Source organism: Carassius gibelio, chromosome B12 (assembly GCF_023724105.1).
Source record: "Carassius gibelio isolate Cgi1373 ecotype wild population from Czech Republic chromosome B12, carGib1.2-hapl.c, whole genome shotgun sequence".
Classification (NCBI taxonomy): Eukaryota; Metazoa; Chordata; class Actinopteri; order Cypriniformes; family Cyprinidae; genus Carassius; species Carassius gibelio.
In genome coordinates, this window is record NC_068407.1 from 14,747,415 (window position 1) to 14,762,548 (window position 15,134).

Below are 15,134 nucleotides of genomic sequence, written 5' to 3' on the forward strand. Positions count from 1 at the left end.
CCCTAGCATTCACTAGCATGCCCGCTTTAAGCTCGACAGTGGAAACGCGGCTAGTGAAGGATGTGCAGTTCAGAAATGGATGGGTTTAGGAGCTGCAGACCATAAAGCAGGTGTTGTGCCCAATTTCGACCCCCTGATGTATTATTACCCCCCTTGTTCAAGTCGCTACCTAATTGCCTAATTCTAACCCCACCCCAATCCTAACCCCTCCCCTACACCTACTCCTAAACCTATCAATACTAGGGGGGTAATAATTCAGCAGGGGGTCGAAATTGGGCACAACACCTATAACTGTATACAGAAATACAGTAATCTAGGTAAACTGCGCTACACCTAGCTGCTAGTTTATTAGTTAATTTGTTTTCGTGACAGAAGCTCCGCAGTACAACAGAATGACAGCGACAGAACATAAAACACATAATAAAAGAATAAAATACAAATATGTAGACAGTGAATGACAATATACAAATGACAATTGTAGGCAGGTATATTACAAAGTGAAGTTATGTATGTACATATATATTGTGTGCAAAATTTAAGTGTATACTAAGTATGTGTGTTAGATAAATAAAGTGTGTGTGTATATAAATATAAAGTGTAGTGTGTTCGCCATTATTGTCAGCTGTTCATAAGATGTTCATAAGTTCATAAGATGGATTGCCTGAGGGAAGAAACTGGTCCTGTGTCTGGTCGTTCTAGTGCTCAGTGCTCTGTAGCGTCGACCAGATGTCGACCAGATTAACTGTGTTTCAAAAGTGTAGTTAGTGGCTGTCAACCCTCCCGTTTTTTTTCCGGTGTTCTCATGTATTTGAGCTCTTTTCCCGCTGTTAGCCCTTCCATTGGACCTGTCAGTCTCTGTGCTGTTGTCCTGTTGCTACCCTTGCCCTTCCAGCGAAACAGATGTTTTCAAGGCATCGTTTTGCTTACTTGAAAGCAACCTTAGCGTGATGTTGGGCTTTTTAAGATAGCGTGGTAGTTTTGAGAGACCTATTTCATGCCAGTCTGTAAGCAAAGTCACGTTAGACCTAGCTTCACAACTCACGTAGTTAATGCAGCAGTTTTGTAGTATGAATTTTTGCTGTCAGCAGAGGGACAGCAACACAAAGATGAATGTTAAAAAATCCCTTATTTTGGATGAGTAACCAGAGTAATTTCCCTATTTTTAATGTTGACTTAAGCTATATAAATTAATATTCAAACATTATGGTCTCCGTGGTCGTGCCTCCAAGCAGGAAAGCGGTGGAAAGTTAATCCACCCCCCCAACCCCCCCACCCCCCATGGCGATTATCTATTGCGCTATTACACCCCACAATACAGCAGCAATTTACCATGGTTGAAATAGAATTTTAATTAATCAAATTAAGACACACTACTGAGAGGGAGTACATTTAAATATCTGCGCAGTAGTCCAGGTAGCAGTAAAGGAGGCCATCAACATGGCGGCCACGCCAAATAATGACGTCATAACGTCCAAGCCCTATAGTGGTGGCGACTGTCAAAAAGCACTGTCCTTCGGATGAGACATTAAACCAAGGTCCTCACCCTCTGTGGTCATTAAAAATCCTAGGATGTTATTCAAAAAGAGTAGAGGTGTGACCTCGGCATCCAAATTTGCCCATTGACCTCTGATCATCATGGCCTCCTTACCATCCCCATATGTACTAATTGACTTCATTACTCCTCTCCACCTAGTTGTAGCAAACTCATGATCATAACAAAAATAAATAGCTTATTAAAAATGTCAGACCATGACATTTGCCCTTTATATATTATATTATACATTTAAACTGTTCAGACTGTCCAGATATCTAGGGATCAGCACTGCCTTCTACTGACTTAAGTATCATACTACAACTGGAGCTCCAGTTATGCCTGCATTTGTACATTTGTTATATAGAAGAAAACTTGACTGCTTACACATTATTATGAAATTTGAGAGATCTTTGAGAGAACTTTTTTTTAGATTTTTTTTTAAACACAAACAATTTCTCTGTCAATGAAACATTATTACTGACATTTATTACTGTTCAATTTTGATAAAAAATCTGGGCAAATTAAAAATAAAATACAAATTGTTATATCAATGCTATGAAGCAGCTGGGATAATTATCATCAAGCCTTTTTATTTAGAAGCACAATAGTTTTTACTTTTACTTTTTTGCCTTTCCATGACACCAATTTTGGGTCTTTGATCAGACTGTTCATTTGGTTTCTCTGACAACGGAGAACGACAGGGACTGAGAACAGCAGAAGTTAATAGAAGACCAGGGTAAGCCCAATTAAAAACAATACCGCCGGAAGTCCCTGTGGTGTCTCTACCAGCCAACCTATTAAAGTCATGTTTTTCGAGAAACAAAAACGGAAAGTACTTCACTGGATCTACTAAGCTTGTAACACATTACTTTGAGTATTATTTCCCACAAGGTACAGTAGGCTAAAAGAAAAGAGATGTCCGAGATGAGGTGAGTGCTGTTTTGTTTTCTAAATATAGGCTAAATATTTGTCCTTTTTTTAAGAACTAAATGAACCAAATGGAGTTTGAAAACTCGTGACTTGCAGTTAAAACACATCTCGCTCGAGAAGCTTGCAAAAAGTGGAAGTGTTAAGTTGATGATATTCTGCTCAGAGTATTCATGAAACAAATTCTGTAATGCTGCTTTGGAAGGATGCATGTTGTTAAAAGCTGTATAGAAATGATCTGAATTGAACTAATATCTCAAACTCAATTATAACAGATCATTTGTAGGAAGACGCATATACATTTGCTTTGTTCATTTTTCCAGTTTTAAATGTCTATAGCTATTTCATATTTAACAGCTTTACTATTGAAGACTGTGGTAAGACGTCAATGAGAATGATGTAGCTAAAGTGTAAACAACAACAATAATGATAATAATAATAATAAAAATGATAATAATAATAATGATAATTTAGCTAATAAAAGTATCTTAAGTAAGATAAGGCATAAGTTTTGTCACTAGCATAATGTCATATGTTGTTTTTTTCATGTAGCTAATGTATTTAATCTTTTCAGTTTAATTCAGGGTAGTTTAAAAATGAAGCTGGATCAGCTGGAATGTCACTTCACTTGGGACCTTAAAAAAGATGATATAGACTTGCCTAACCTGCTCAGCAGACTAAAGGAACAAGATAAGCTGGAACTGGGGAGGGAGGAAGGGGCTGCACGAGCACAATGCTCTTTGGGATATGTCAAATTCCTCCTTGGCCATGAAAATGAAGCACTTAAACACTTACTAAGATCTGAGGAACTTATTAAAGAGAACCTTAGTGAGAATTGTGACAAGACTCTCATTGTCACCTATGGAAATTTAGCATGGACAAACTACCATATGAAGAACTACACAGAGAGTGAAAGTTATCTGATGAAGCTTCAGAAGATAAATGAAACATTTCCAACTGAGTCTTCATCTGTTCCAGAGGTGCTTGGTGAGAAGGGATGGGCCTATCTTAAATTCTCTTGCAAATATTATGACAAAGCAGCAGAAGTTTTCCAGAAGGCTGTAGAACTGGATCCGGAAAATAGCGAGTGGAATGCTGGTTATGCCATTGCTTTGTATCGTACTGAAGCTGGTACATCTTGCACTGTGAATTCACCTGCAATCAAGCAGCTTAGACAAGCAATTGATATAAACCCAGATGATGATGTTCTGAGAGTTCTTCTTGGGCTTAAACTATTGTTATGTTCCAAGATGCTGAAGAATGAGTCTGAGAAGTTGGTTGAGACTTGAATGGGTCTCCAGATCATCCACGTGTGATGAGAGATGTTGGAATATTCTTCAGAGATTAAAGATCTAAGACAGTGCTATTGATATGCTTAATAAAGCATCTGAAATATCACCAAATTCATGCTTCAGAATCATCCATCACCAATTAGCAATGTGCTACAAGACCAATAAAAAAAATAAAATAAAAAATGAAGTACCCATTCCGGGCAACAAATCGTCTTTGCCACGTCGCTGCGCGATTCCATCGCGTATGAAGGGGCAGCCATCTGCTCCCGATCATGCAGTGTCAAAGCAAGACAAAACAAGCACCATCAACACAACCAAGCAGCGTCAATTTTCTCATACCAAACCAACCATCATTGATGCCTACAACGTCCGTACTCTACAAGAAACAGAAAAGGGAGGCAACCAAGAAACACCAACATTTAAACAATCTGACCGGTTCCATCAGCTCATTCATGGGTGTGAAGAGAAAGGAATCGATCTCGTAACCATACAAGAGCACCGACTACCAGCAGACGATGGCATTAACACCTACATCGAAATCTACAACAACAAAGAATGGAGATTCGACTTCTCCTCAGCCACAAAAACAACCCAAGGCAATCACATCGGAGGAATAGGGCTCTTAACGAGCAGCAAAGCCACCAAATCCCTGACAGCAACAACTAAAGTGTCTGAGCGGATAATGACAGCAACATTTGCGGGCAACCCTTTAACAACAGTCATCGTAGCCTATGCCCCGACAGAAGAAAAACCAAAGACAGAGAAAGACATCTTCTATAACCAGCTCATCAAATGTGCACACGAAACATCGCCACACAATATGCTCGTCATTGCAGGCGACTTCAATGCAAGAATTGGAGAAGACAGCCATCAGTCAAATCCAAGAGTTATAGCCAAACACGTTCTGCACAAAGCAACAAATGACAATGGAAGTAGAAAAGTTGAGTTCTGTGAAACAACAAATACAAGGCCAATACAGCCCAGATTCCCTCATGCAAAATCCAGAATCTGGACGTGGCAACCGGATGCCAATAGAAACGCAAAAGACGGAAAAAAACAGAGCTCAACTAGATCACATACTCATCAACGGCAAGTGGATCAATTCGGTGAAGAACCACAGAATAGTAAGAGCAGAGATTAAGATCAGACTGAGAGCGCCAAGAGAAACCAAGAACAAGCGCCAAGTTCGACTGGAGAAAGCTCAAAGACAACGAAGAGCTACAAGAACAATATACCGTCACTATCCACAATCGTTACAACGCACTTAGGAGAGAAGACGACGTGATGATATTCAGCCAAAATATGATAGATTCGTAACAGACATCGAAGAAGCTGCAAAGAGCATGGTCGGCCTAATCAGGATAAAAGCACCAAAGAACTGGGTTTCGAGCGAAACGATCGAACTTCTCAAAAGCACGGAATAAATCTAAGAGAAACAAGTGTGCAAACATGAAACAACTCAGTCAAGATCTGCTTGATTCATATGAGCAGGACAGGATCAACTACTTGGAGGAAAAACTACAGCGACTTAAAGAAGCAGCAAAGCAAATAACCTAAGAACAACTTGGGAGATAGTCAAAGAGATCAGCGGCAAGACTAAGTTAACAAACAAACACAATATGAAAAGAGCAGACGGAAGAGACATCAAATCATTCCAAGAACTGCTAAAGGAGTGGCAACAATACTTTAAAACCTTGTTAAACAACAACATAATCACTGACGATTTGCCAATCGAACCAGCTGCCCAGGATCTTGACATCAACACAAGTCCATTCACTATCATAGAGATAAAGTGTGCAATTGAAGAACTGAAGAATGGCAAATCACCTGGCTGCGATTATGCAATCACACCAGAGGCACTGAAATATGGAGGAGACTATGTTGCCGATCTCATCTACAACATCTGCAACGATGTATGACCATGAATCTGATAGTACCACTGCCAAAGAGAGGAGACCTCACCCTAATGAACAACTACAGAGGGATCAGCTTGATGTCGGTCATCGCCAAAGTATACAACAAGGTCCTTCTTTACCGAATAAGAGACCCGATCGACAAGATTCTACGCGCCAATCAAGCTGGCTTTAGACGAGGGAGAGGATGTACAGAACAAGTCCACATCCTGCGTAGAATAATCGAAGGCTTCCAAGACAAGAAACTCGATTATTATATCACCTTTGTGGATTTCAAGAAGATATTCGATTCCATCAAGAGATCAACCATGTTTGACATACTAAGACATTATGGAATCCCAGACAAAACAGTAAGAGCGATCCGCAAACAAGTCAAAGAGTCATGTACTAGTTGAAGGGAAGCTATCAGACCACTTCGACATTACAACAGGCGTCCTACAAGGCGATACCCTAGCTCCCTTCCTATTCATAATCGTCATAGACTATGTATTAAGTCGAGCCGAAGAAGAGCATGCAAAGAACACATTATCGCGTGAAATCATAACACACTTAAAAGAATCCAGCAGAAATCCAGAAGTATCACTATTTGACTTGGATTTCGCTGATGACATCGTCCTATTTGAAAACACCCTGGACAGAGCACAGGAACAACTCACAACAACAGCAAAGTGGGCCAGGAGAGTAGGCCTTCAAGTCAATATAGGTAAAACAGAATGGACCAAGAACTTCAAATATCTTGGTTCCCACATCGCCTCTACCGAATCCAAAGGCCAAGCATGGGGGGACTTCCGGAAGATGAAGAACATATTTCAGTCAAGAAGTCTTCCAATTACACTCAAGATTAACATATTCGAATCTGCATGTGTCTCAATCCTGCTCTATGGTTGCGAGAGCTGGATCCTTAGCAGCAAACTCAGAGACATACTCAACAGTTTTGCCACCAACTGCTACAGAATCATGCTTGGCATAAAGCGCCTGGACAAGAAGAGCAATAAAGAGATTTATGAAATAGTCGGCCACAACCAACTCGTTTTTCAAGTACAACAGAAGCAGCTAAGATTTGTAGGACACTGCCTAAGAAGACATGAGAGCGACTTGATCAACAAGTATGTCTTGTATGCACCACAACAGCGGCATGACAAATGAAGTCGAGGCAGAGCGCGAAATCATCAATAAGGACGTACCAGCAACAGTAAGCGAACTACGAGAAGCTGCCAGAAATCGCAAAGAATGGACAAAATTAGTGACCGACTGTCAACCTACCTTGTTTGCAGCCGATTGATGATGATATGTTTGTGCAGGGGGATTTTGTCCAATTTAGTGGCATTTTTTTCCCCAAGTCCCCTTGGTCAGGGGAAGACTAGCCTTTTCCCAGCCTATGATGGAGCATGTTCCTTCAACTATTAATTTGCCTGAACACCTCAAGCTTTGTCCATTTATGGGATTTCCTGTACAAATTTATTTCTATTGCCTTTTTTTCTAAAGTGTGCACTGACTATTTGCATAGATTTAAAATTGTGCACTTAGTGAAGAAGAACCTATGTGTAAAAAATTAAATAATGTACATTTTCGGGGGAAAACTGTTGATCAGCTCTCTTAAGAGAAAGTTTAGGCCTATTGAAATCTTTCAAAAACATCTGTTTAGCCATATCTTTGTTTAAAATGGAGCATCTCTTTTCATTGTTAAATGAAATGAAGGTGCTCTATACTAAATTTCCCATATTATGTCTTTGGACTTATATTTTACCTGCTATGCTATGTTTTTCCTCTGTTGTAGTTTTATTTTGGTGTTATTCTATTAACTGTACTTAAATCTTATGATGGTAATTATTATTTCTGAGCCCCTGCTGGTTGATTTGAATGTCACTAAATGTATTTGGTGTTTCACAATATATTTTCTTATGTTCCACAGGAGAAAGAATGTAATAACAGATTATTGCTTTGACGAATAAAAACCACACTTTATACTATACTATACAAATTTTAAACTATATGTTTGTTTTTCTGTTTTTAAACCCATTTCAAACTAAATAGATAACTGTTTACTGCTAGTTACATAGATAAGCTTATAGTTTGGTAATTTACTATTACTGAACACTTAGTTGAGAATGTTGACATCAAATTCTAAGATTATTAATCAGTTATCATGACTTTCATTTGTAATTGTATAGAGGAAAGTGCATAGACATTATTATAACATTTGAGAGATGGAGAAAATATATACAAAAATCTTGATGTGTTTTTTTACCATTTCTAATGTAGATGATAATTTCTTCTGAACAGAAAGTCAATAAAATACATATACACATTTTTATACACAAACAATTCATCTGTCAATTAAACATTATTACTGACTCTGTATATGCTAACAAAATTTGATTAAACAAAGAACTAGGCAAATAAAAAAATACAAATTGTTATCCCAAAGCTATGAAGTGGTTGGTATAATTATCATCAAGTCTTTTTTTTTAGAATTATAACAGTCTACTTGTTTGCCTTCACATGACACCAGTTTTGGGTCTTTGCTCAGACTGTTCGTTTGGTTTCTCTTGCAACGGCGAATGACGGCGACTGAGAACAGCAGGAGAGAACTGGAGATCAGGGCAAACCCACTCAGAAAGAATGTCGCTGTGTAAGTCCCTGTGGTGTCTACCAACCAACCTATGCAAAAAAACAAATCACGTGATTACTTCACAGTTTTTTTTTAAGTAACTTTTATCCTTCCAAGAAAATAACTTAATGTGGTGAAATAGGAAGAGTTTGAATGGTTAATGTGTCTTTGTACATTAATAGATAACCACTTATTGGACTTTTTAAACAGAACCTGTCATTACAAAGTGAATATTGTGGTTAATGTTTTATGTTTAAAAAACATTCCAGGTAATCTTCAACATAATTTTTATGTACTGCATCTAGGGCGTGTTGATGATTACCACAGAAAATAAAAACTCATTACTCAATGTGACAAAAAATAACGTTTATTATTATAATGGAACTTAGAACTGACCAAAATAAAATAATTATTTGAGGCTCTTACCTCCAATTGGTGGGCTGACCAGATAGGGAACAGCGTGGAGAAAGTACACAACTCCAAGAGCTGAAGACAGGTATGCTGTCCCTACAACATCTGATGTTACGACAGGAATGAGGGCAACATAGGCACCATCAAAGTACCCATAGAGCACAGAGAAGGGTACCAGCAAGACAAATGTGTGTAAAAGGGGGATAAAAAGACAGCATAGTCCTTCCATTCCCACAGCAAACATGTAGCATATATTCCTGTACTTCTTCAGACACCTGGGAGAGATACAGAAAGTGTCAGTCAGCATTAACAAAAGCAAACAATCAACAATCTTTGTCTGTTTTCCTTAAACCTGAGCTTTTTCTTTTCTTTTCTTTTTTTCTTTTTGACCTCTATGAATCATTCATCAGATAAAAAACCATGACATGTACACTCTTGTAAATTTTAACTCTAAACTGACAGCCGGGTCAATGAAAAATTAAGAAAAAGACAACGATTTTCCTAAGAAACATGTGTCCTAAGGTATTAAACTCTAGTCTGTCTTCATGTTGTTGTTTTAGAAAACATTTGACATCATTTAAAAAAAGGTTTAAATTTAATGAATTTTCCTTACACCTTAAATACGAGTGGTAAGTATTCACATTTTACTAATTACTATACATTTTATTATTTATTTGTCATTAACATTATTTTCTTCAATTTTTTTAATTTCGTAGTTTTAATGAATTTGTGATATCAGGACAGTTATTTTTTTACTTTTGAATATAACAATTTATTTCAATACAGAAATGTAAAATATACTCATCAGCGAATAGGTTAATTCATGTTAATTGATGCCAAGCTTACTGCAAGTGTATTAGGATATGAAAAGTGTCAATATCATTGACCCAGCTTTTTTTTTTTTTTATAATTAAAATAAAAAATAGAATTAAATCAAGTTACAGAAGAGACAAATATGTAGCTCAGTCAATAAATTACCAATTTTTGTTTTTGATTGTAATGCAATACTAACACAGTACCACCCTGTTAAAAAAAAGAGAAAGAAATATGATGGTTAGGTGTGTTTTGAAGCATGGCTGCTTGTTTGAGCTGGTTTTTAGCTGATCCTAAACAACTAGCTCCTGCTCAAGACCTGCTTAGGAACAGCACGTGACCAGCTAATGACCAGCTAAAACCAGCAGCCATGGTTCAAAACATACCTAACCAGAATATGCTGGATTTTTGAACAGGGAAAAAACATACCTCCTGTCAGTGAGCCAGCCAAATGTGATGTTGCCAACGATGTCAATAACCCCTAGTATGGACATCAGGAAGGCAGCATGCTGATGACCGATGCCTACATCCAGCGCGTACGGTACTAGGTACACAAACGGCAGGCTGCACCCACTGGCCAGCAGCAGGAAGGAGCCTGCTAGCACCAGGAAGTCAGGCATGAGCAAAAAGTGGTATTCCTGCATGGACTGAAGACACCGTTGTTTAGAGTCCACTTCTAATTTGTCATCAACAGCCTTCCCCATAGGAATGCCGGGGGGTTTAAAACCATACTCGCACTCTGAGTCTACTGGAAGAGGACAGGCCTCTTCTTCTTTTAGAATGATAGGCCGTAACAGAGCTCCACATACACACAGGTTAGACACAAATCCCCCTAAAATAAGGAGGGCCCCTCGCCATGAGTAGTGTTCGATTAGCAGCTGCACTACCGGGGCCAGAATGAAGGTCCCAATGCCACTGCCAGACATGGCAATGCCATAGGCCAAAGCTTTCCTCTCACAGAAATAGATACCGACCATGGCAATAGCTGGAGTGTAGCAAAGGGCAAAGCCAAGTCCTAAAAACAAAAAACAAATATATATATAGTATAGAATATGGGTCTGTAAGTCAGTGTTTTATTCTTAGGGCTCTTACCAGTTAACACTCCCAGGGTAAGGTAAAGATATTCCAGACTAGTTGCAAAGGAGCTGAGGACTAAACCTATGGAGGCCAGGAATCCTCCTAGTATTACAGCTACACGGCATGACAACCGATTCCCAATCAGGCTTCCGAGTGGAGCTGCGAAAGCAACATGTGAATAAACATATTGTGCAAATCATATTTTAAATAATGTTTACTGTAAGATGGATTTACATTGATGTCCACTACTATACATCAAATTTGGGGTCAATTTTGTATAGACTTGATACTTAAACTGATCAAAAGTGACAGTAAAAACTTTTATATAGTTTCAAAAGTTTCAAAATCGATAAGACGTGTCTTGAGCACCAAACCAGCATATTAGAATGAATTCTGAAGGATTATGTGACACTAAAGACTGAAATAATGGCTGCTGAAAATTCAGCTTTGCCATCACAGGAATAAAATTGGAAAATGTATTAAAAAATAGGAAACAATTAGATAAAGTAGGAATAATTGTATTTCACAATATTAATTGTGTTGTAATTATTGTATTTTTTAATCAATAAGAGGGCATGAACTTCAACATAAACACATTTCTAGATTTACATACACATAAAAAATGTCAAGTGTCATTCTTCCAACCACTAAGCGAAGATAATTTCGTCAAGTTTTGTTGTTTTGTCTGTGTTAAAGGCTAAGAAAAAATTATATTACATTACAAATTTTGCAATATTACATTACACAACATTCATTACAAGAGGTATTTCAAATGCTAATTTAATTAAATAGTCACGGTTGCAACAACTCCCATTATTTTTTTGCAGCAGTTTCCTCAGAAGTGGCTATATTTTTTTTTATGTTGAACACATTATATCTTAATACTACTAATGAGCCGCTCTCATACTACATGACATCATACAGTATTAAAAGATATGCAACTATGTGTCTCTATAGACTCCTGCACAGCCTATATCAAACATATTGGCCTCGTAATAAAAGAACATATTGAACGATATTGGAAAGGTTTAAATAATAACAGCATTTCTTTTGTTTACTAGTCAACTGCATAAAGATGGCCTTTCCTCAGCAATGTAGTTCTTAAGCCTGCTGTACTGTCAAAAGCAGATAGCACTGGGTGTAAGGAAAGCAAACAGGCCTGTTTTTTTGGGTCAAGCTTGCGACACTGACGTGTCCTCTCAAGATGTTCGCTGTATGTTGCTGACTTCAAGAAAATGTTTTCAGCCTCCCACAAGGCAGGTTTTTTTTTAGTGTCTTATGCAATGGTATTTTTTCAGATGGTCAAAAACTCTGAAACCAACTGTGTGACCATTCAAGAAAAGAGACTGTGATACACTAATGTACAATTACTTTAGTGTCCATTATGATCATTACATACCACACAGCATGGTTGTGCAGTCTACTAATGAATGAATCCATGCCGTCCCAGAGTAATCTCTTGCAAAGTGCATCTGAAACTCAACGAAGAATATGGAGATGCATCTGGAAAAGAGAAAAAGACAACTCTGATCAGACAAAACACAAACAACACACATTTGTGGTCTTTAAAAGACCATATTGTGACACTTCAAACTAACAACATGCTTTAAAGTCCAGTGCCATTCACAGTCAGTAACAATGAACAGCCGTGTAGATCGTGGGTGCCTGAGACGATGTAATGAGGCACAAGCATCTGCAGTGCCTGTTCTGCACCTGAACAAACAAAACTAGATCACCATGCAGGTCAGTCGGGTCAGAGCACTCAGTGTGGATATGACAGCCAGAAACTCTCACATCTTCTGCCACTGAGACAGACGTGTCTGGCCATCAGCCATCAAAGAAGGAGATGTCCTTTAGTCGACTGTTCCACAGACAGTAAAAAAAAAAAAGCCAGTCAGCAAAGCCAAGTTGCAGACTCAAAGGGTAAAATCTTATTTTAGGACTTGAATAACACATATGGATGATAAGAGCTTTTTCAAATGGGTTGAGGAGAAGAGAATATCCATAAGATAAAGAAGAGGTTAAAAAGGCTTTTTTTTTTTTTATCTGAAGACCACCGGTTGCCCTTTAAGCTCTAAAAAAGTTTCATCATCTGGTACCTCTCTAGCTGATAATTACCACTTATCTCAACAGGACTTAAGAAACTGACAAAAGAGTCCTTGTTTAAGAGGCGAGAGGTCACATAAACTCTTTTGTTTCCACCAGCCTGCTTGCAATTTCATCCTACCCACAAAATGAGTGGATTTGCAGACCTGTTCTTTGAGTTTCATCTTGCATTCCACACCTTTTCCATGTCAGTCGTGTACTTAAACATTTTAATTGAACAATTAAATAATTATATGGCGTAGTCAGTTCAGCACATTTCTTGCCTGAGGGGGGAAAGACAAAATACTGCTAAACAGAACAGCTTGTTAAAAGCAGTTTAAAAGGGGAGAATTCATATTACAGAAAAACACATGTTAACATAACCAAGTAAAGACACCCAAGAGTTTCAGGCTGCTAGAAAATGCACTGTGTTATCTAGAGTAAATCCATGTGTGAAGGCCTGAAAGTTGTTTACAAGTCTGTCGAATGTAACCTGACCTCAAAGGCTGCCTCAGAAACATCAGATAGCGCTTGTCACTTTGTGAACCAATGACTCATTCTAGGTAATTCTCAGCATGAAATGAACTAAATATAGTTGTGCCTCATGTACTGCACTAAACAAAAGTATGCACTATTTAACAGGTTAAACCCATTTGAGAAACAAACCTTGACAATATTTGGTACTGAACATCATGTTAAAACCTTTGGTTTAATTATAGCTGAAAACCCCCCACCTATCACTACAGTTACAGTAGCTTAAAACTGTTCTAGTTCTATACAGGTATGAACAACAGCATACGCCTTCCAAAAAGCTTACCTTGTAACAGCTCTTGTGCAAACAGTTACCACAAAGCAACCAGCCACGATCATCCATCCCCACCCTCCATCCGGAGGAAGGACCCCTCCTTTCTTCTTTTCCTGAGCCATGGAGTCTGTCCTTGCCACCACTTTAATTTCCCTCAAAATCCAAAACTGCACGTCTCTGCCGCCACACTAACACCGGTCATGGAATTCCTTCTGCAGATGTGAGGCCCGGTCAGTGACTCTGATTACAGCAAGATGACATAGACAGCAAAACAGGCAGGAATAAGTAACATGCTCAGCTAAAATGATTAACAGGCACAATGGGTGATGGACATGTTCTGTAATTACTCAGAAAATGTAACATCTTCCAGGGTTTGGGGCTCCTTTTTGTTTTAACAAATGATTCACAGCGAAAAGTGAAATGATGCATGACTGCATTCTTGGGAAGTGTTTATGAGAGAAAGCCCAGTTAAGCCGACACCTTATTAACTTGAGACCTTGCAGTCTGCCTTCCGGACTCTTCTCACCGCTCTGTCCCTATTAAAAAGCTGCTTTTTTCCTTAAATACCATCCAGTTTTAGTCATGAAAAACCACTGTAAAAACAATAAAATGTGGCCATGTACACAATGTACACAGTCAGGATAACATTTTTTCCCCCTCTTATTATGCAACTGAACTTGAACTGTAGTTTATGACTCTTCAAATCTAGATATCAGTCGACTGTGGGAACAGCACTAATTGCACATTATTTCAGTGCATCATAAAAAACACTCATCAAGATTTTTTTCAATGTAGGCTTGTCTAATTGTCTCACTGTTGATTTCTAGGATTAATCTCCTCCTCCTATGCTTCTAGCAAATCATTGAAGGCAACACAACCAAAATAGTATCCCATTAATAGTAGTATTACATATTATTAATACATTTTGCACCTGCAGATCTTGTCATGAATTTGCCTAATTATCAAATAGGAGTTTTTAGAAGATTAAAAATAGCCTAACCGCAAATTAATTCATCTGGCATAAACCCAATACATTAATAGGCCTACTGTTGTTGTCTTTAAAATAATAAGTCAAATCAATAATTAATAATTACTTATAACAATTGTAAAGTATGAAAACTAGAAAGATTCATGGCGTGTTGTTTTTCTTTTATATAACGGAATATAAATTCACCTGTACACGTCATGCGCTTTTTGAAACCAGATTTTAAAAAATAAAATAAAATAAACACTCAAAGTTGTACTAAATAAAGGCACTTACCATTGCAAACACGGTCCAAACTTTCCCCATTCAACTCCTCTGCAATCGCTTGATATGGTCCAGACGTTTGAAACTCTTCTGCACATTAGTTTAATTGAGTTGGTGCAGTGCAGGATGTTCATCAACATCCTGCGGCATCCACCAGCGAACAAGTTTGCAGCTGTCGGAACATCAAGACCAGGGTACATTGACATGTTTAGACGTGCGAGCTGTGAACCTATTTACCTCTGACTCCACTCCCCCTACACGTGAAAAGAAAATTATGCAAGTATGCATGGCAGGGCATAAGTGTGGATTTCCCTCTCTAACTGGCCAAACTGGCTGCTTGGGAGTTGCCCTAGTTTCTGTTGCTGTCGATAAACAACGCCCCAGTTTACAAACGTGCTCAGCATACAGCAATTTATC

At 38.3% G+C, this 15,134-nt stretch overlaps 1 protein-coding gene and 1 pseudogene across 1 annotated transcript; one reads left to right on the forward strand and one right to left on the reverse strand.

The window, feature by feature from the left end:
• Positions 1-1,297: 1,297 nt before the first annotated feature.
• On the forward strand, positions 1,298-7,746 carry LOC127969496 (uncharacterized; annotated as a pseudogene).
• A 151-nt stretch (positions 7,747-7,897) lies between these two features.
• slc16a12b (solute carrier family 16 member 12b) lies at positions 7,898-14,986 on the reverse strand. Its single transcript, XM_052571503.1, has 7 exons — positions 14,730-14,986; positions 13,481-13,708; positions 11,978-12,081; positions 10,594-10,737; positions 9,931-10,516; positions 8,704-8,963; positions 7,898-8,327 (listed from the first exon to the last, which is right to left on the reverse strand). Exons 2-7 carry the CDS (start codon positions 13,588-13,590, stop codon positions 8,095-8,097), a joined length of 1,437 nt encoding a protein of 478 aa, XP_052427463.1. The 5' UTR covers positions 13,591-13,708; positions 14,730-14,986; the 3' UTR covers positions 7,898-8,094.
• Positions 14,987-15,134: the final 148 nt, after the last annotated feature.

Coding starts and splice junctions, on each gene's coding strand:
- slc16a12b (XM_052571503.1), bottom strand. CDS start 13,590: ATGGCTCAGGAAAAGAAGAAAGGAGGGGTCCTTCCTCCGGATGGAGGG. Junction 10,738..11,977: donor CTGCACAACCATGCTGTGTG/GTATGTAATGAT, acceptor TTGCTTTCGCAG/CTCCACTCGGAAGCCTGATT. Junction 8,328..8,703: donor GGTCAGCCCACCAATTGGAG/GTAAGAGCCTCA, acceptor TTTTTTGCATAG/GTTGGTTGGTAGACACCACA.